At 44.6% G+C, this 21,749-nt stretch overlaps 1 protein-coding gene across 2 annotated transcripts in view; it reads left to right on the top strand.

The window, feature by feature from the left end:
* Nucleotides 1-21,749, top strand: part of GYG2 (glycogenin 2) — a 42,529-nt gene that overhangs the window by 11,987 nt on the left and 8,793 nt on the right. The window contains exons 2-4 of one of the 2 annotated variants that reach the window (XM_030572139.1): nt 8,293-8,434; nt 10,319-10,493; nt 17,864-18,026. In XM_030572139.1, the coding sequence (XP_030427999.1) occupies nt 8,293-8,434; nt 10,319-10,493; nt 17,864-18,026 (480 nt within the window). The remainder of the gene's footprint in view (nt 1-8,292; nt 8,435-10,318; nt 10,494-17,863; nt 18,027-21,749) is intronic. The other variant, XM_030572149.1, reaches the window with a different exon arrangement.

Raw genomic sequence — 21,749 nt, forward strand, 5'->3', positions numbered from 1 at the left:
ATGAGCGTCTTCCTTACTTGCTTTCTGGTTATGACTTGGTGCAAGAGGGGCATCAGCCTAGGAAGACCATGAGGAACTGGGGAACTTCTGAATGGGTCAGGGCATCTGCCAAGAGATAATAGCAGAGCGTGGCCCTGTGATATTGTGGAAGTACACTTGGATGTGAGCGGTAGTATACAGGTACAATTTACTAGCACACATTTGGTGTAGGCTAGTTGACAATTTGACCTAGTGTGGTAGAAGTGTCTGTACAGCAATAAATGAGGACTGGCAGAGGAGTGTGTTTGCTATTAAAATATCCAAAAAGTAACAGGTGGATCTGAATGCAACTAGGCTTTCCCCAACTTTGTGGTGCTATTGATGGAACTCCCTTGTCCTTTCTCTGCCCACCACAAGCAGTACAGAAATACGTTAGCCAAAAATACAGCTACTCTAGAAGCCAGCACTTGGATATGTACCTTGGCTGGCTGAACAAAGTGCATGATTCATGAAATTCTAAGCAGAATCTGGCAATTCATTCCCACTATGCCATCTCAAGTTCATGCCTGCTAATTTTTGACCATAATAAAGAGCACTACCTTGATTGCCCTGTTGCTCCAGATTCTGAACAGGGCCCTGCACTGGGTTACAGGTCTATGAAAGATTTTTTTTTTGCTTAAGTTGGTTTTGTGGGAAGCAAAAGCCTTGGGTAAGTAGCACAAGAAGTTGGTGATCTCACAGAACGCTATTGCCACCAGGTCCCACACAGTATTGCCATGACCTCTCCAGTACTTTAGTTTATTTTTACTGTCCATTTAAAATGATCATCTATCCTGGTACAGCATTTCCAAGTCATTCACTGAAGTTGTCTAAATAGACAGGAAACACTCTGGTTTGTTTCAGCATGCTTTTTTCAGGTAATGTGGTAAATTTCTATTAAAACCAATGAACAAATGTTGGCCATAGTTACTTATTTCAGATCTGTAGAACATTTTTTTGCCTCTCCTTACTTTGACCTTGCACATACAGTTGTTTTATCTGGAAAAGCAAATGAAAACTTTCTTACAATATGTACATCTATATATTTATCTGATGAGATGGAGTTACATTAAATCTGCAGCTGACTGTCATTATCTCATTTGACCTAACTCCAAGTATATTATCTTTAGGATGCCACAGCTTGAAAACCATTATTTAGTGTGAACCATGTTTTGATGAATGCACAGTTATTTAAAAGTATTTAATTATCATTACAATACATAATGGTAGGACACTTCAGAATACACAGTGAAAGTGAATCTTACATGTCATCAGCCCTGGATTCTAAAACTGAAGGCCAAACTCTGCTTACTTTACTACCCTGACAAGTCCATAAGAGTGAATGAGTGAAACATGGTTCCATTGAATTTAATGGCACAACTGACTTCATTTGGACCAGGATTTTACCCAGTCAGACTACTTGCATGGGTAAATATGCAGAAACTGGCCCTTAATTTTAAAGATAATAATTGAATACAGTTTGAAAGGACTTCAGGGTTATCATAAAAAAGTCATGTTCATTATAAGTGAATACAAATTCTAAATTAGGAGACTATCATGCTGTGCTTCCTATATGAAAAGCGTACATCACTTATCACTACTTTGAAGAATTTCTTGTTTCTTTTATTTTTAAACCTGTTACCCCATATGGACCTTTCATGATTAGTGATGTTCATGTGTGATTTTTATAGCAGAAAGCATATGTTTCTTGTTTGCATCAACAATATTCTAAAGTGATAACGATTTTAATCAGTAATTTAATTGCTTCTGTAGCTATACACTACATTTAATTAGACAACAGATGTATTCCATAATAAATTGTATATATATAAAAAAAGGCCTCTTATTTGAGAAGGGTCAAAAATGTTAGAGATGTTACTGTTTATAATGTAGTTCAGGGGTCTTCAAACTTCATTGCATCACCCCCCCCTTCTGACAACAAATTACTACAGGACCCCAGGAGCGGGGACAGAAGCCTGAGCCCTCCCAAGCTCCACTGCATCAGGTAAGGGTGGGTTAAAGCTGAAGCCCAAGGGCTTCAGCCCGAGGGAGGGGGCCTGCAAGCTGAGCCCTGCCACCTAGGGCTGAAGCCCTCTGGCTTTGACTTTGGCCTTGTGCAGTGGGGCTTGGGTTTCAGCCCCGGGTCCCACTAATCTAAGCTAGCTCTGGTGACCCCACTGAAAGTGGGTCACAACTCATTTTGGTGTCCTGACCCACAGTTTGAGAACCGCTGATGTAACTGATTCCATTGTAGCTCTTATTACAGTTCTGGTTTGGAATATGCAGAGAATGAAAATGTCTGGGGTATGATAACTTGCCATCCCAACTTGCTGAGTAACTCATCTGTTTTTAGATGTATTGTGTAAATATTCAGGTCTGGTAACTTTTAGGATTTTAAAAAGCCATAAGACAGTGATGTTTTAGCTTTATGATTCTTATTTTAAATAGTATTTTAATATTTAAACTCCCACTCATTTCATGGTTAGTTTCTATGTTAAGAAAAGTACATTTCAGTTTGGTTTTAGATTCCTCCCAATATTTGTTTTGTTATATATATATATTTTGGTCAATAGTGCTCTTGGCATATATTTACTATAATATAAGAAACGTCTCTCTTTAAGTCTATCTTTTCCTTTTGAAAGCTTCATCTGTTATTTGTTGCCAAAGCGGCCTTCTTGGCCATTACTGCTTTTGTTTTTTTTTAAATGCCTGACCTATATATGAGTCATCTTTACTTAGTGATTTTTTCCAAAAATGTGTGAGAGTAGAATCATAGAAGATTAGGGTTGGAAGAGACCTCAGGAGGTCTTCTAGTCCAACCCCCTGTTCAAAGCAGGACCAACCCCAACTAAATCATCCCAGCCAGGGCGTTGTCAAGACGGGCCTTAAAAACCTCTAAGGATGAAGGTTCCACCACCTCCCTAGGTAACTTATTTCAGTGCTTCACCACCCTTCTACTGAAATAGTTTTTCCTAATATCCAACCTAGACCTCCCCCACTGCAACTTGAGACCATTGCTGCTTGTTCTGTCATCTGCTACCACTGAGAACAGTGTAGCTCCATCCTCTTTGGAACGCCCCTTTCTGGTAGTTGAAGGCTGCTCTCAAATCCCCCCTCACTCTTCTCTTCTGCAGACTAAATAAGCCCAGTTCCCTCAGCCTCTCCTTGTAAGACATGTTCCCCAGCCCCCCTGATCATTTTTTTTGCCCTCCACTGGACCCTCTCCAATTTGTCCACATCCTTTCTATAGTGGGGGACCCAATATGCCAGATGTGGCCTCACCAGTGCCAAATGGAGGGGAATAATCACTTCCCTCAATCTATGGCACACTGTGGACTCATATCCAGCTTCTCATCCACTGTAATCCCCAGGTCCTTTTTGGCAGAACTTAGCCAGTAGGTCCTCATCCTGTAGTGGTGCATGGCATTCTTCTGTCCCAAGTGTAGGACACTGCACTTGTCCTTGTTGAACCTCATCAGATTTCTTTTGGTCCAATCCTCCAGTTTGTCAAGGGCACTCTGGACTCTATCCTACCCTCCAGCATGTCTACCTCTCCCCCCAGCTTAGTGTCATGTGCAAACTTGCTAAGGGTGGAATCAGTCCCACATTCCAGATCTTTAATGAAGATGTTGAACAAAACCGGCTCCAGGACCGACCTCTGGGGCACTCTGCGTGATACCGGCTGCCAACTAAACATCGAGCCGTTGGTCGTCACCCATTGAGCCTGATGACCTAGCTAGCTTTCTATCCACCTTATAGTCCATTCATCCAATCCATACTTCTTTAACTTGGTGGCAAGAATACTGTGGGAGACCGTATCAAAAGCTTTGCTAAAGTCAAGATATATCACGTCCACCACTTTCCCTATATCTACAGAGCCAGTTATTTCATCATAGAAGGCAATCAGTTTGGTCAGGCATGACTTGCCCTTGGTGAATCCATGTTGACTGTTGCTGATTACCACCTTCTCCAAGTGCTTCAAAATGGATCCCTTGAGGACCTGCTCCAGGCCTTTTTCCAGGCACTGAAGTGAGGCTGACCTATCTGTAGTTCCCCAGATTCTCCTTCTTCCCTTTTTTAAAGATGGACTCTATATTTGCCTTTTTCCAATCGCCTGGAATCTCCCCTAATTGCCATGAGTTTTCATAGATAATGGCCAATGGCTCTGCAATCACATCAGCCAACTCTGTCAGCACCCTCAGATACATTAAATCTGACCCAGGGACTTGTGCTTGTCCAGCTTTTCTAAATAGTCCTTAACCTGCTCTTTCACCATTGAAGGATGCTCACCTCCCGCCCCCATACTGTGCATACTGGAAGCTGACCTTGTCTGTAAAGACTGAGGCAAAAAAAGCATTTGTGTGTCAGCTTCTTTCACCTCATCTGTCACTAGGTTGCCTCCCCCATTCAGTAAGGGTCTCACACTTCCCCTGACCACCACCTTGTTTCTAGCATAACTGTAGAAACCCCTCTTGTTAACCTTCAGATGCCTTGCCAGCTGCAATTCTAATTGTGCTTTAGCCTTCCTGATTACACCCCTGCATGCTCGAGCAATATTTTTATATTCTTCCGTAGTCATCTGTCCAAGTTTCCACTTTTTGTGTGCTTCCTTTGTGTTTAAGCTCACTGAAGATTTCTCTGTTAAACCAAGCTGGTCGCCTGCCATGTTTGCTATTCTTTCTGCAAATCGGGATGATTTGTTCCTGCACCCTCAAGAAAACTTCTTTAAAATACAGCCAGCTCTTCTGGACTACTTCCTCCCCTCAGATTAGCCTCCCAGGGGTTCCTGCTATCAATTCCCTGGGGGAGTCAGTCTGCTTTTCTGAAATCCAGGGTCCATAGTACTTTCACCTACACAGCAATCTATTTGAACAGTTCTAATCTGGATCTCATATTGGGTATAATTTTACTTAAGTTCAAAAGTATCTTTGATTGAATATTGATTAAATGAAAATGCTGGTTTTGATTTGGAGGTTTTTTGTTTTTAAAATAAACTATGGATACTCCTAAAGAGACTAAAGGATGTGAGCTTTTATTATTCCTAATCTTACTGTCATTTGGAGCACAAGATTTTACCTTAATATCAGTAGGTCCACAGGAATCCACATTTAATAGTCCCTTGTTCTTCGCTTGGTTCCTTCAGGAATTTGATTAGCAAGGACATCTCTGATAGTACTTTCCAAACTGATTTTAGTCAGCTGCAGTAGTGAATCACTTATGTTATACCACTGTTTACTTTTGTTCTGTCCTACTAATAATATGATATTGGAGGATATGATATTGGAGGATGGGTAGCTTCAAATTAATTCAGTCCAAATACAGATAAAGCAGAGATTTTTGACTTGTGTTAATGCTAGTGGGTTGTTTCTGGTCTGATGAGTCTCATGAGCTACAGGGAGCTAGTTTTAAACCAAATCAGTCAACAAACTTCATAATATATATATATTGTGGCCCAGCCTATACCTTGTCAGGTAAAGTGGGAAGGCTGTGGAAAAAGAAATTGTGAGGATTAGGGTATCCTGTCTTGGACAGTTGTAAAAAAACCAAACCAAACCAAAAACCAGAACAATTTCCTGACTGTTGGGAGATTTTTAAAACATTTCTAAATAAAAAGCTTATGCCATGAAGGTAAGTGTCTGCTGTACCTTGACAGTGTGTGGTAAAGGGTTACCCCCCTTCACTTTGCTATCTTACAGCTGAGGGAGCCATGATCCTATTTCTTGTACTCCCCCCGTTCTGCAAAATACCAAGTGCCCTCTACTCCCATTAATATCCAGACTTAAGTTAATAAAAGTCAAATGATCTCAAGCTTTACAGGACCAGGCCTCCTGAGCATAATGGCTGTGTCATTCTGATGTTGCTTAGAGGTGATTGGGCCAGGTCTCCATGTGCTGCTCATACAAATCAGCCAACAGAGCTGAGCTGGCACTGAGGGGAATGCATGCTACTCCCTTGAAGAATTCCAACAAAAACAGCCAGAATGCTTCCAGTGATTCAGGTTTGGATGTTAAAAGGAGATGAGGACACTTAGTAGGATTAGACTCAGTCTAATGATTTGCACAGGCAGCAGCCATGTCCTAAGGCACAAAGGGAGGTGGGAGTCTTTCTTGTGAATCTGTTTCCTCTGCTCTCAACTGACCTAAATGTTCTAGGTTTTAAAGATTATTTTAATTTTGTAATCTGGTTGTGTAAAGTCAAAGCGATCAACTTCCTCCAGTCACATTGAAATAGGATAGATGCTGATACTATAGACAAGTTGGATACAGGCTGATGCTTTCTCAGGCAATCATAATGAACTTTTACATGCATGTTTTTCTCTCTTCCATTTTGGATTGCTGCAGTTCTCTGCTGTGGTACATCTATGCCAAACAAACTGGCCCCTGAACTTTGCCACATATAATGCCTACTCTCATTGTTTATTTTGTTTTCTGAGGGTGGTTTTAGTATTTTTTTTTTCCTAGTCTGTACAGCGGTTAGCTTTGGAATACATTTTTAACTGTTTTATCTAGGCCATGTCAACGCTAGTGAGCTTACAGTGGCACAGCTGTACTGATGCAGCTGCACTGTTGTAAGGTCGCTCGTGTAGCTGCTCTGTACCACCAGGAGAGAGCTCTCCTGTCAATATAAACGAGTGGTGGTGGTAGCTATGTTGGTGGGAGAGTGTCTCGTGCCGACAGCACTGACCACACTGGTGCTTCTGTTGGTGTAATTTATGTCACTCAGAGGGGTGTTTTTTCACATCCCTGAGCAACATAAATTATACCGACAAAAGTGCTAGTATAGAAATACTTTGTATAAGACTATTATAGAGTCCTTTGTCAACTCCTGCTTGTTTAGCAATTTTCAGTACACTAATCAGTTCTAGTTTTAAAGCATTACATCTTTAGATTATCTTGCTGATATTGGGTAGAAATAATAAATTCATTTTAATTAAAAATTAAACACATGTTTTGATATCAAAACCTTTGATATTAGTTTGTATGTACTGTGTTCCTCTAGAACAGTTTGCTTCACCCAGTGATGTTGGTTTTGCCCAGAACTGTTAATATAGTACCATGCTTCAGAGAAATTCCACTTGAGGCCATCTCCTTGAGAAAATCATTTGCTATTGCTGGTATAGTTTTACTTCTGCATAATTGCCTGTACTTTTAAATGGTGGAGCTGAGTTACTGATGCTTCCAAAACAAATATTGACTGAAGATATCCAACAATTTGTAGGAGTCAGTGACATCTACCCAACAACGATCTCCTGGTCAATTGTGTTGCCTGGTGAACCCAGACGTGCTGGTTGATGGGTGGCTTGCTCTCAGAGAGATGCCATTCACCTATTGGCTGTGTGATTCTGGTTTTCCCCTGGGCAGCCCCAATAATAGCATTCTTGTTAGAAAGCAAAAATATATTGTTATGCAACCGTGTTTATTAATAGGTTAACACCAACAGGCAGAGACCATGGAATAATGATGCAGATGTGAGCCCAGTGAATAAAATAACCAACTGTTACTGCAAGAATATGCAGAGACAGCTTGACTCCTCCTGTTGGTGCTGTGACAGTTTCAGTTCCCCCAGGGGCAAGAAGCACAGGCATGCCCCTGAACATCATCTGAGAGTTACTTCGTGATATGGGGTCTTTGCCATTTGAGAGGAGTTACTCCTAGGGGCTATATGCAGGTATGCCAAGGTACACCTACGTACTCAGCCTGCTTAGTAACTCTGTTACGTTATTCTTCTCTGTATCCTTTCTGAATATTGGTTTGATTCAGGGAGGTCACAAAAAGATAGATGGATTTAGCAATTTCTTGTCCTCCTACCTTAACAATATGCAGCTGTGTGTTTTTTCTGTGATAATGACATGAATGAGAGAACTTGCCTAATCAGTTGGATTATATTGTATACAATATTATTTGAAGGAAAAATCTTTAGATTTATTACAGGGAAGCTGACATGATCTGGCAGTAGGGTGATGCAACACCACCTGGGAAATGATTTGTTTATAAATCAATGTAAGGTTAGTTCACAAACCCCGTAGCAGATACTAGCCTAAATTAGGGTTAACAAAAAACAAGAATTGGACACGTTCTGCAAATGTGTGCCTAGAATTCTCTATTCAATTTTCTGTCTTTTGGCAAGGTTTGGGAAGGGAAGGAGCTTATAGAGAGCACAAACTCTTACAGCTATAGCCTGTTTGTTAGCTGGAGGAGAAGATGGATAGTGGGATGCTGCCAAGAACGCATATTTTACATAAATAGAATAACCATTCAAAATATTTGTTCGCAGTAGCAGATCAGGCATTTGTGACCCTTGGTACGGATGATGTTTATTGTCAAGGAGCTCTGGTTCTTGGACAGTCCTTGAGGAATCATATGACATCTAGAAAGCTGGCTATATTAATTACACCACAGGTCTCCAGTGTGATGAGGTAAGAATTCAAAAATTCTCAGCTGTAGTAAATGTGAAAAATAATTGGTTGCAAACTGGACTTCTGTTGAATTTCTTGCCATAACATAATTACAAATAAACCTACTATTTTTTTTTTTAATGCATACCTTAGCTTCGTGCTGTTCAGAGAAACTAAACCCGAGGTTTTCAACAGTGACTAGTGATTTTTGTGTTTCTCAATCTTTTATTTCCACCACACAAAAAAGTGGGTGGGGTGGGGGTGGGGGGGGAGGGCAGCCATACCCTCCTGAAAATTAGGCTTCTTTAAGATGCCCCAGTTTGGGCACCTAAAATTACTAATCACTTGAAAATATTGCCCTAAGTCTTTGGTGGTGGAACATTTAAATCGTTGTTTTTGTTTTGTTTAACAAACACCTTACCACTTAGTCTGATTCCATAGCCATTCTATGTGCAGAACTCTCATTCAATCATCTAGTAAATTAGTTGGGTCAGACCTGGACAGCAATACGCTGGGAGACTCAGTTACTGCAGGACATGATGCAGGTAAATCAGTAGATGGTAATCTTAGCTCTTACCATTGAACCAGTGCTGCAGTATACTGCTGAAGGGGCCATCTTGTGAATGGGGTGTAAAACAGAAGACCACAGACTTCAATTGTTACATCTGCTTATATTGGGTCTGAGTTTGGCTTTGTGTGCAGTTTGAGAACTGTGCACATTGCTGATTCTGAATGTGGTGTGGTGCTGATTGTAAAGCATGGGGCAATTTTTCCTTTTTTTGCTGCAGGTTAGATGTACTGGCAAGTCCATGCTTCCAGAGTTTTTAAGCACAGGTCAAATATGAACAGTATACTATCCCTGAATAAGACTCTAAGATATTGATAATGTGAATTTTAGAACTAGATTGATTTTATTTTTTTATCTAATCAAGTTTTTTGTTGAAAATTTTTCAACAAATGTCAATTTTTTCCCATTTATTGATGAGAATAATATTTTTCAAAAGCACCTAAATGACTTGGGAGCCTAAATCTCAGTTATAGGACTTTTTGAAATTTACTCCACATTAAAAAAACAAAACCTCTAACCAAACCAAATCTTAACTCTCCCCTTCCCCCATTATATTTTGGTGACTAATTACTGATTCTGAGAGCTAGTTAGTCCTTAAATTATAAGCTGCAGAGTGTAGGGCTTGTGTCTTCCTCTCTTTGGACAACACGTAGGATATTGTAAGTGATACCATAACACATAAATTACCTTAAGATTATTTTTTCCTGTTCTAGGCTTGTAAATGTTGAGGATTATCATCAATTTCAGTATTGTCTAGGAAGGTTCTGAGTGATTATGAAGACACGCCCCACTGAAATTCTTTTGAGAGGGCTTGAAACAATAGTAATATATCTATATCTCACATATTTTAAACGTGTATAACTGAGGATAAATTTACTCTGACAGGCATAGGGAGGTGCAAATACCTGTACCAGAAAGGCCTGCTACACCCTGGGGAGGGACCATGCACTGCAGAAGTGGCCAGTGGTGGTGGTTCTGCATGTTTATGCAATGAGAGGACAGCTCTACTGTCCACTTGGCAAATGCTATAATAGGGGTGCACTGAAAATGTGAGAGTTCTAGTCACACCACCTCCCCCGCCAGAACCAATCACTTCTTGAGATGCACTGGCCCTTAGTAGAATGGAGGTTGTAGTTTGTGCCCCTATAGTTACCTCCAGGGCAGACTTCTTGTCTACAGGGACCATGCATCTTGGTTTAACCTCTAGTTGGGGGTCGTTAAATCAGAACTGAGTGTCATTGTGGGGCCAGTTATCTTCTTGTCTGATTTTTTGCACTATGTTTAACTGAAGAAATGTTTCTAAATTTCATTGTTCTGTACGTTGCTTGCTTTGTCAGGGCTGTCCTCTGCAGTGTGTTTGATGAAGTGATTGAAGTGGATGCAATTGACAGTGCTGACTCCATGCACTTGGCTCTGCTGGAAAGGCCAGAGCTGGGTGTAACCTTCACCAAACTTCACTGTTGGACTCTCACTCAGTATAGCAAATGTGTCTTTATGGATGCAGACACTTTGGTGAGTAGAAAGTGGTAATCATGTTGTTAGGATTCTGAGTGATGTTAAAGATAGCTGGGTAGATTCTGCTAGACAAATCCAGACTGGTACCCATCAGAGTAAGGTGGCCCAAAGATCAAAAGAATTTGTACGGAAATAAAGTCACCTGTTTAACTAGCTGTCCAGTACAAATTATGGCTATGATTGCATTTACCATCCTCTACACATAAGCAGTTCTTTTTGCAGGATTAGTTGAGCCAGTTCATTGTTTATATTAGAAATTGAAGTTAAGTAGTTGAACATTTGTCTCTGGATCTGAAAAACATTTTTATGAGCTGTGATCCCGTACTGTGTGTTTTTATTTACCAAAAAAGGGAGATATTCAGGGGAAGTAGGTTTTTTATTGAATCTTTCCTTTTTGTGGTAAATAAATGTATTTATTCGCTATTTTATTTATCTGATTTTATAATTTTATCTAAAGAGCACCTATTCCATCCAATCGGCTTCTCTTAACCATTAAAAATTCAGGGCAGATCCTCAGTTAATATATTATAGCTTCTCTGCATCGATTTTGAAGGAGCAATGCAGACTTTCATCAGCAGAGGTCCTCAATGTTGTTATATAAATGGAGCAGTCTTTCCTGCTCCCTTCAAAGCTTAAAAGAAGGAAACCAGCAAACAAACATACCAGGCAAACAATTCCAAAAATAAATCCTAACAATATTAAAAAAACAAACTAGTGCTTCACTCAGCTGTCCCCAGAGTCAGTGCCAAATCGGATCTTTCAGGCACACGGCTTTCACCAGCCATTATTACACTTATTCAAACAGATGGGCTCTACAGCATGCCCCAAAGGACCCTGTCTGTGTCTGTGTGTCTCTGTCACTCTCACACACAAAATATAGATATCTGTAAAAATGTACCAGCAAGGCCTGCATATACCCTGGGGTGTAAAAGTGTTCTTCTCCTTGTTGCACTAGAATACTTTGAGGGACTTGCCATTTAAACGTGGTGATCATGTTGTAATTTCATTATGGTCACTGTTTTGCCTTAGATCTTAAGGAAAGCTATGAATACTGTTCTTCGAGTGCTTGCTCATATCGATTCGAATTAAGTGTGCGCGCACCGCGTGCACGCTCGTCGAAAGATTTTTACCCTAGCAACACTCGGTGGGTCATCTGGGCGCCCCCTGGAGTGGCGCCGCTACGGTGCTGGGTATATACCCAACGGCCCTTCAGTTCCTTCTTACCGCCCATGTCGGTCGTTGGAACAGTGGAGTGCGGCTTAGCTGATCTCACCTCCCTAGCTACTTGTAGTTATTTTATTAATTCTTGTGTATATAGTTATAAATTCTATAGTTATAGTTAGTTTTATTCATTCTTTGTTAGTGTATGTAGTTGAGAGGGGTTTGGGGATTAGCCCCTTCCCCGCACCCGGTACCGGGCCCCATGCCCGGTTCACCGGGCTTCAAACCATGCTCGACCTGCCACAGGCCGATGCCAACAGGAGATCCCCACGACTCTTGCCTTAAATGCCTTGGGGAATCCCATCTCTCGGATAAGTGCCGGATCTGTAAGGCCTTTAAGCCCAGGACGAAGAAGGAGCGGGACTTTCGTCTGAAACAGCTTCTGATGGAGGCAGCTCTTACTCCTCCTCCCCCCCCGGCACCGAGCGCTGGACAGTCCACATCAAGCAGAAACGTCTCTTCGGCACCGGATTGAGCCGGTACCGCTAAGGCCGCTTGGCACCGACCGTCGCCAGCACCATCGTCTGCTCAGCACCGCTCCCTCTCTCTGTGGGTTAAAAAGCATAAGACTCTTGCGGCTTCCGTGCCACCTGCACCGCAGTTGGAGCACCTGCCTAAGCCTGACCGCCCGGCACCGATAGCTTCGGCATCGTCGATTCCGATCCCACAAGGGCCTTTGAGTCCAGTGCCTGAAAGCTCTCCAGTGCATGCCGTGGTTGAACTCACAATTCCCTCCACGCTGGAGACCTTTTCTACGGCGAAGGAGCTGATCGCGCTGACGGAGTCCACGCTGCCTCAACCCCCGGCACCGCTGGTGAAGGTCATTCAATCAATAGGCAGGCCTGCCCTGCTGAGGGCACCCTCTGTCGGCACCGTTGAGAGGCACCGATCACAATCACGGTCCCACCAGCGCTCTCGGTCCCGTTGCTGATCCCGGTCCCGACGCTGCTCGCTCTCCATCTTGGTACTGGTCGCACTCGTGGCACCGCTCAGTGTCCCGTTTGCTGGCCCAATATTCTCGGCATCGATCCAGCTCCCGGTACCGTTCCCGGCACCGCGCTTCTCGCAGCCGCTCCAGACATCAAGCCTCCAGATCCCGGTCAACTTCCTGGCACCGCTTCAGTTGCAGGTCCCAATCTCGTTCCCGTTACCTGTATGGCAACCGGTACTGCTCTCCGGTGCCACACAGGGAGAGGTCGTTTAGAGATGGAGACCCTTCCCAGGGTTTTTCAGTGCCTCCTTGGCCATCTCATCACACATCTGTGTCATCTCACGCGGACAGTGCTTCCTATGCACAGGACCGTGACTCAGATGTGCCCAGCCGTGTCTTCCAGGAGACCCAGGCCCAGGAATAGGGACCCCATCAGTGGTCATTCTGGACACCTTGGGCATACCATCAAGCCCAAGGTGCGCCTCCAATGCCATCCTGCTCCGCACCATCGGAACACCGGGTGCTGGAGGCAACGGTCAGCCGCCCCCTTCCCATGGGTACAGAGGAGGCTCTCATTCAGCCAGCAGTGTCTCAAGTTCCACCTGAGACTGACGTTACTCAAGAACAGGAGCCCACACAGGACCCTTTGGCCTTTCCTCTTCCTCCTCTCCAGATGAAGCGGTGGCGGGGACATCCTCCTCGGGCCCTCCTCCAGTTGACCTGCGGGCACATCAGGACCTCCTGAGGGGGTGGCCCTGAATATGAATCTTCAGATGGAGGAGGTCCTGGAGATAGAGGATCCGGTGGTGGATATCCTGTCAGCTGACACCTCCACAAGAGTGGCCTTCCTGTTTATCCGTACAATACAAACAAACACCCATACCTTCTGGCAGTCTCCAGCATCTATCACGCGCACAGCCAGGGGAATTGAGCGGAAGTACATGGAACCCTCTAAGGGGCATGAGTACCTGTACGTGCACCCTCCTCCCTGCTCCCTTGTCATGCAATCAGTCAGTGAAAGGGAACGCCATGGCCAGCAAGCTCCTGCTCCAAAATCAAAGGAGGCTAGGTGCATGGACTTATTGGGCTGCAAGGTATACTCTACTGGGGGCCTCCAACTCAGGGTGGCAAACCAGCAAACCCTGCTCAGCCGGTACAATTATAACACCTGGATGGCAGTTGAGAAATTCAAGGAGTTCATTCCCCAAGACTCCCACCAAGAGTTTTCTGCCCTTATGGAGGAAGGGAAGAAGGTGGCGAGAACTTCTCTCCAGGCCTCCCTGGAAGCAGCTGATTCCGCAGCCAGGACCCTGGCTTCAGGTGTTGCCATGAGGCGGATATCATGGCTTCAGGTGTCAGGCCTTCCACCTGAGTTACAAACCACCATACAGGACCTGCCCTTTGATGGTCAAGGCCTATTCTCTGAAAAGACTGACCCCAGGCTGCAGAGCCTTAAGGACAACAGGGTCATCATGGGCTCCCTCCGGATGCACACCCCGGTGACTCAGCACAGGTCCTTCCGTCTGCAGTCTCACTGCCCTTATCCCCCCACCTAGACCAAGACAGGGCTTTGGCAGAGGGCGTGGCTGAGACAATCGTAGATGGTGGTCTGGACCGCAAGGGGGCCAGAATCAGGGTCCCTCCAAACCGCCTATGGGGCCAAAGCCAAACTTTTGAAGGTGCGCCCAAGGACGGCATACCAGTTCCTTTCCAGGATCCTTTCCCTCCTTTTTCCAACCGCCTCTCCTTTTTCCTTCTTGCGTGGTCCCAGCTAACTTCAGATCATTGGGTCCTACGCACGGCGGAACTTGGCTACCATCTCCAGTTTTTCGCCCCCCCCCTTCTACCCCTCACCCTTGTCCCTCTTCAGGGACCCCTCTCACGAGCAATTCCTCTTACAAGAGGTGCAGATGCTCCTTACCATGGGAGCCATAGAGGAAGTACCAGAAGACGAAAGGGGGAAGGGGTTCTATTCCCGCTATTTCCTAATCCCCAAGGCGAAGGGAGGTCTCAGACCTATCCTAGACCTGTGAGAACTCAACAAATTCATGATAAAGTTGAAGTTCCACATGGTATTCCTGGAAACCATCATCCCATCCTTGGATCCCAGAGACTGGTATGCTGCCCTCGACATGAAGGACACGTATTTTCACATCGCCATTTATCCTCCGCACAGGCGGTGCCTCCGGTTTGTAGCCAACTGTCAGCATTTCCAGTTTACGGTCCTACTGTTTGGCCTCTCTGCAGCACCGAGAGTATTCACAAAGTGCATGGCTGTAGTTGCCGCCTCCCTCCGCCGCCACCGGATACACGTCTTTCTGTATCTGGACGATTGGCTCATCCGAGGGACCTCTGAGACACAAGTCACCCATCATGTAGGCATCGTCAAGGACCTATTCATACGTCTAGGCCTGATGATCAATACAGAGAAATCCACTCTGGTTGCCACACAGAGGATAGACTTCATTGGAGCCATCCTGGACTCCAGTCTTGCCAGAACCTGCTTATCACCGACTCGGTTTCAGGTGATGGTAGCAATTATCCAAAGCCTACAGAACTTCCCAACAACTTCGGCTTGCACTTGTCTCGGTCTCTTGGGTCACATGGCTGCCTGCACGTTTGTGACCAAACATGCCAGGCTATGCCTCCGTCCCCTTCAATCTTGGCTCAACTTGATATATCACCCGGGCAGAGACGCCATAGACATGATAGTCACCATTCCCCCGAGCATCCTAGGCTCCCTCAACTGGTGGCTGACGCCTTCCCTGGTGTGTCCAAGGATGCTGTTCCATCCACCCCAGCCTTCTATGTCCCTGACGACGGACGCGTCATCTCTCGACTGGGGTGCTCACCTCGGACATCTTCGCACTCAAGGCCTTTGATCATCTCAGGAGCTGGCCTTGCACATCAATGTCCGAGAGCTGAGAGCAGTCCACCTTGCGTGTCAGGCATTTCAACAGCACTTACAAGGCCGTTGTGTCTCAGTGTTCACAGCAACACAATGGCCATATATTACATAAACAAGCAGGGAGGGGCACGGTCCTCCCCCCTTTGTCAGGAGGCCATCCAACTCTGCTCTTTTGTATAGCCCACTCGATAGACCTGGTAGCGTCCTTTCTCCCAAGGGTGCGGAACACTCTGGCGGATTGACTCGGTAGATCCTTCCTGTCTCACGAGTGGTCGATTTGTCCGTACGTTATTTATTCTGTTTTCCGGAAGTGGAGATTTCCCTGCATAGACCTCTTCGCTTCCCACAAGAACAGGAAATGCCAGATGTTCTGCTCCTTCCAAGGCCTCTCCCAGGGCTCGATCTCAGACACTTTCCTGATGCTGTGGACGAGCCAACTGCTTTACACCTTCCCACCGTTCCTGCTGGTTCACAGAGTCCTGCTAAAGCTCCGCAGGGACGGAGCTCGCTTGATCATGATCGCTCCAGCGTGGCCCAGGCAGCACTGGTACACCATGTTGCTCGACCTCTCGATAGACAACCCAATTACCCTGCCTCTTCACCCAGACCTCATAACTCAGGACCACGGCAGACTTCACCACCCAGACCTGCAGTCCCTTCATCTCATGGCATGGCTGCTGCGTGGTTAAGCCAGTCAGAGTTACGTTGCTCTGCCTCAATACAACAAGTACTCCTGGGTAGCAGGAAACCTTCCACTTGATCAACGTATCTGGCCAAGTGGAAGTGTTTCTCCTGCCGGTGCGAAATGCAGAAAGTCACTCCCACCGAAGTCTCGATCCCCACTATCTTGGACTACCTCTGGTATCTCGAACAGCAGGGCCTAGCGGTATCATCATTGAGAGTGCACTTGGCAGCCATTTCTACCTTCCACTCAGGGGAGAGCGGCCGTTCCGTGTTCTTGCTCCCTGTGGTTTCTAGGTTCCTCAAGGGCTTGGAGCGCCTATACCCTCAAGTACGACGCCCCGCCCCAACCTGGGACCTCAACCTGGCTCTAACCAGACTCATGTCTGCCCCATTCGAGCCGTTAGCAACCTGCTCCCTACTGTACCTGCCCTGGAAGATAGCTTTCCTCGTAGCCATTACATCGGCCAGATAAGTCTCCGAGCTTCGGGCTCTCATGGTGGACCCACCGTATACTGTGTTTCACAAGGACAAGGTGCAGTTGCGACCACACCCGATGTTCCTTCCTAAAGTGGTTTCGGCCTTTCATGTCAACCAGGATATCTTCCTTCCAGTCTTCTTCCCAAAGCCACATTCATCACGACGGGAGCAACAATTGCACTCTCTAGATGTCCGTAGAGCGCTCGCATTTTATATCGAGCGCACAAAACCCTTTCGTAAAACACCCCAACTCTTCGTCGCGGTGGCAGACCAAATGAAGGGCCTACCTGTCTCCTCCCAGAGGATCTCATCTTGGGTTACGGCATGCATTCGTACTTGGTATGACTTGGCTCATGTTCCCTTGAGCCACCTCACCGCTCATTCTACCAGAGCTCAGGCTTCATCTGCTGCTTCCTGGCTCATGTACCCATCCAGGAGATATGTCACGCAGCTACCTGGTCCTTGGTCCACACCTTTGCCTCTCATTATGCTCTGGTTCAACAGTCCAGAGATGGTGCAGCCTTTGGCTCAGCAGTTTTGCATTCTGCAACATCTCACTCCGACCTCACTGCCTAGGTAAGGCTTGGGGAATCACCTAATTGGAATGGATATGAGCAAGCACCCGAAGAAGAAAAGACGGTTACTCACCTTTGTAACTGTTCTTTGAGATGTGTTGCTATATCCATTGCAAACCCGCCCTCCTTCCCCTCTGTCGGAGTAGCCGGCAAGAAGGAACTGAAGGGCTGTTGGGTCGGCAGGGGTATATATCCAGTGCCATAGCGGTGCCACTCCAAGGGGCACCCAGCCGACCCACCGAGTGTTGCTAGGGTAAAAATCTTCCGACGAGCGTGCACGCGGCGCACGCACACCTAATTGGAATGGATATGAGCAACACATCTCGAAGAACAACAGTTACAAAGGTGAGTAACTGTCTTTTATCTTATCAACTAACAAATGAAAGTTCTGATACCCAGCCTCCTTTATACTGTCACTGTTTAATGTGCTCTAAATACTCAGAGCTTCCATGACAAGGATAGTAATTTAATCCCTCAGTTTTGAGTTAGCTGTCCAGATGTTAAAGGCAACACAGTGTTCATAAACTGTTACTTTAAAATTTTAAATTTGAGTCTTTTTTTTTTCCCCAAGGTGTTATGTAACATTGATGAACTGTTTGAACGGGAAGAGCTTTCTGCAGCTCCTGATTCTGGCTGGCCAGATTGCTTTAATAGTGGCGTATTTGTCTTTCGACCTTCTGTAGAAACTTACAACCGTCTGCTGCAGTTTGCTACTGAACATGGCAGCTTTGATGGTAAGTCTTTGAGAGAACATAGTGCCAGAAATTACCCTGACTCTCAACAAGCCAATTCTCCATAACTGTAAAGGGCTGAGTGTACTACTTAGCAGAAGCAGCAAAGAATCCTGTGGCACGTTTTGGAGCATGAGCTTTCGTGGGTGAATACCCACTTCGTCAGATGCATGTAGTGGAAATGTCCAGGGGCAGGTATATACATGCAGGCAAGCTAGAGATAATAAGGTAGTTCAATCAGGGAGGATGAGGCCCTGTTCTAGCAGTTGAGGTGTGAAAACCAAGGGAGGAGAAACTGGTTTTGTAATTGGCAAGCCATTCACAGTCTTTGTTTAATCCTGAGCTGATGCTGTCAAATTTGCAGATGAACTGAAGCTCAGCAGTTTCTCTTTGAAGTCTGGCCCTGAAGTTTTTTTGCTACAGGATGGCCACCTTAAGGTCTGCTATAGTGTGGCCAGGGAGGTTGAAGTGTTCTCCTACAGGTTTTTGTATATTGCCATTCCTAATATCTGATTTGTGTCCGTTTATCCTTTTCCGTAGCAACTGTCCAGTTTTGGCCGATGTACATAGCAGAGGGGCATTGCTGGCATATGGTGGCATATATTACATTGGTGGACGTGCAGATGAATGAACCGGTGATGGTGTGGCTGATCTGGTTTGGTCTTGTGATGGTGTCGCTGATGTAGATATGTGGGCAGAGTTGGCATCGAGGTTTGTTGCATGGATTGGTTCCTGAGCTAGAATTCCTATGGTGCGGTGTGCAGTTACTGGTGAGAATGTGTTTCAGGTTGCCAGGTTGCCTGTGGGCGAGGACTGGCCTGCCACCCAAGGCCTGTGAAAGTGTGGGATCATTGTCCAGGATGGGTTGTAGATCCCTGATGATGCGTTGGAGAGGTTTTAGCTGGGGACTGTATGTGATGGCCAGTGGAGTCCTGTTGGTTTCTTTCTTTCCAGACTAACACGGCTACCCCCTTGATACTTGACTACTTAGCAGAGCAGAGGAAATGACAATATGCAAGGTTTAATCTCTCAAAAAACCTAGGGGGCAGATCCTCAGCTGATGTAATTTGTCATAGCTCCAGTTTACACTAGTTGAGGATCTAACTCTAGAACTCTTGATCAGATAAGATGGATGGGGTTACCTGAATATCTCTGCCTCACTACACATTATTTCATTTAAAGCTTGTGTTAAAAAAATATTCTTTCCTTTTGTCTATATCGTGGAAACAGACAAATTGCTAAGTATGAATACAAAATAATACAAGCATGTAGGGACAAATCAGAAAGGCTAAGGCACACAATGAGTTACACCTAGCAAGGGACATCAAAGGCAATAAGAAGAGGGTCTATAAATACATTAGGAACAAGAGAAAGATGAAGGAAAGTGTAGGCTTTCCGTTCATTGGGGAAGAAGAGCTAATAACAGATGACATCAAGATGTCTGAGGTTTGTCTGTTTTACTTCAGTCTTCTCTAAAAAGGTAAATTGTTACTAGATACTTAACACAGTTAATATTAACAACAAGGGGGAAGGAACACAAGGGGAACAAGCTGAAGAATATTTAGATAGGTTAGATGTGTTCAAGTCAGCAGGGCCTGATGAAATTCACCCTGAAGTGCCTCCGTCACTTCCTTAAGTAATCTTGCAACCATTGGTGATTGTCTTTGAGAACTCCTGGAGGATGGGTTAAGCACCAGTGGACTGGAGAAGGGCAAACATAGTACCTATCTTTAAAAAGGGGGACAAAGAGAATCCAGGAATTATAGATCAGTCTGCCTAACTTGGATACCTGAAAAAATACTGGAACAAATTATTCCACAATCAGTTTGTAAGCACCTACAGATTCATAGGGCTACAAGGAATAGCCAGCATGGATTTGTCTGCATGGATTATGCCAAATCAATCTAATTTCCTTTTTTGACATTGTTACTGGCATTGTGGGTAAGAGGAAAGCTGTAGACGTGATTTCTTTGTTAGGCTTTTGAGGCTGTCCCACACGTTACTCGCAGAAGCAAACTAGGAACATGTGGTCTAGATGATATGGTCTATAAGAAGGGTGGAAAACTGGTTGAAAGACTGTACTCAGAGTAATTATCAGTGGTTGCAGTTAAACTGGGAGTAGGTATCCAGTAGGGTCCCACAGGGGTACTAGTCAATATTTTCAGTAATGATTTGGATTATGGAATGGAGAGCATACTTACAAAATTTGCAGATGACACCAAACTGGGAAGAGTTGGAAACCTGGAGGACAAAATTAGAATTCATATTGACCTTGACAAATTGGAGAACAGGTCTGAAATCAACCAGATGAAGTTCAATAAAGTCAAGTGCAAAGCACTGTGCTTGGAGAGGCATAATCAAATGCACATTGGTTCTGAATCAGCAGTGTCATGTAATAGTGAAAAAGGCTCATATCTTTATGGGATGTATTAACAGCAGTGTCCTATATAAAACATGGGAGGTAATTGTCTAAATTTACTCTGTACTGATGAAGCCTCAGCTGGCATACTCTTCCAGTTCAGGAGGCCACACATTAAGAAAGATGTGAACAATTTGGAGAGAGTCTAGAGGAGAACGAAACAAATGATAAAATGTTCAGAAAACCTGGCCAATGAGGAAAAGATTAATAAAAAAAGAATGGACATATTTAGTCTTGAGAAAAGAAAACTGAGGGTGGATCTGATAAGTCTTCAAATATGCCAAGGGCTGTTACAAAGACTATGGTGAGCAAATGCTGAAAGTAGGAGAAGCAGCAATTGGCTTCATCCTCAGCAGGGGAGATGTATGTTAGATATTAAGGAAAACTTTCAAGAATATATAAGCTCTGGAATAGACTTCCAGGGGAGGCTGTGGAATCCCCATCACTGGCAGTTTTTAAGAATAGGCTTGACAAACACCTGTCAGGGTGGGCTAGGGTTACTTTGTCTTGCCTACATGCACAGGGGTGGACTAGGTAACCTCTCAAGATCCCTTCCAGCCCAACTTTTCTATGATTCTGTCATTCTATGAACTCTTAATGTCTGTTTCCTGCCATTCTTTATTATTTGATTTAATAAGTGTATTATTTATTTCTCATGCTGTCAAATTCATGCTGTATAATTATATTTTGTATTTATATTAACTTTCAGTATATTAGCCAGTAGGGCCCTAATTCTGCAAACAGTTACACACTGGCATCACGCTGTTGCTTTTGTTACCTCCTCTTCCCACCCACCATCAGCTCGGTTGTCTCTTTTGTCTACTTGCCTCTGCTTATTGGCAATTTTTACCCAATTTGAAGATTTTGCAGTTTCTTCTCATACACAAACTAGCTTTTGAGAGCAAGACAACACTGAATATTCATATAACTTCCTCCTTGGAGTCTAAAGGATTAAGCTAAAATACTGTGGGAGACACAGGTTAACCTCATGATTGTGGGCTAGATAGTACTTTTGCAGTGTAGCTGCACGAACAGTACAGGGAAGGGATATTGGCTCTTGCTTAGATCAGCTGGTGGAGCCCAGTCTCCAGCCATGTGTTCATGGAGGAGCAAGAAATGGGTGCATAGCACCCACTTACCCTGCACGCCCAGGCTCAGGGTCCAGGAAAACTATAGGATTGTAAACCTGTGTGGGTATGTAGCTCAAATCACTCAAGTTTTAGACCAAAGAGCACTGAATTTTCTCTTGGCTTTTAAATCTTCAATCAAATTGTAGTTTATATGAGCATTTTGTTGATGCTGCTTAT

Source organism: Gopherus evgoodei, chromosome 1 (genome assembly GCF_007399415.2).
Source record: "Gopherus evgoodei ecotype Sinaloan lineage chromosome 1, rGopEvg1_v1.p, whole genome shotgun sequence".
Lineage (NCBI taxonomy): Eukaryota > Metazoa > Chordata > Testudines > Testudinidae > Gopherus > Gopherus evgoodei.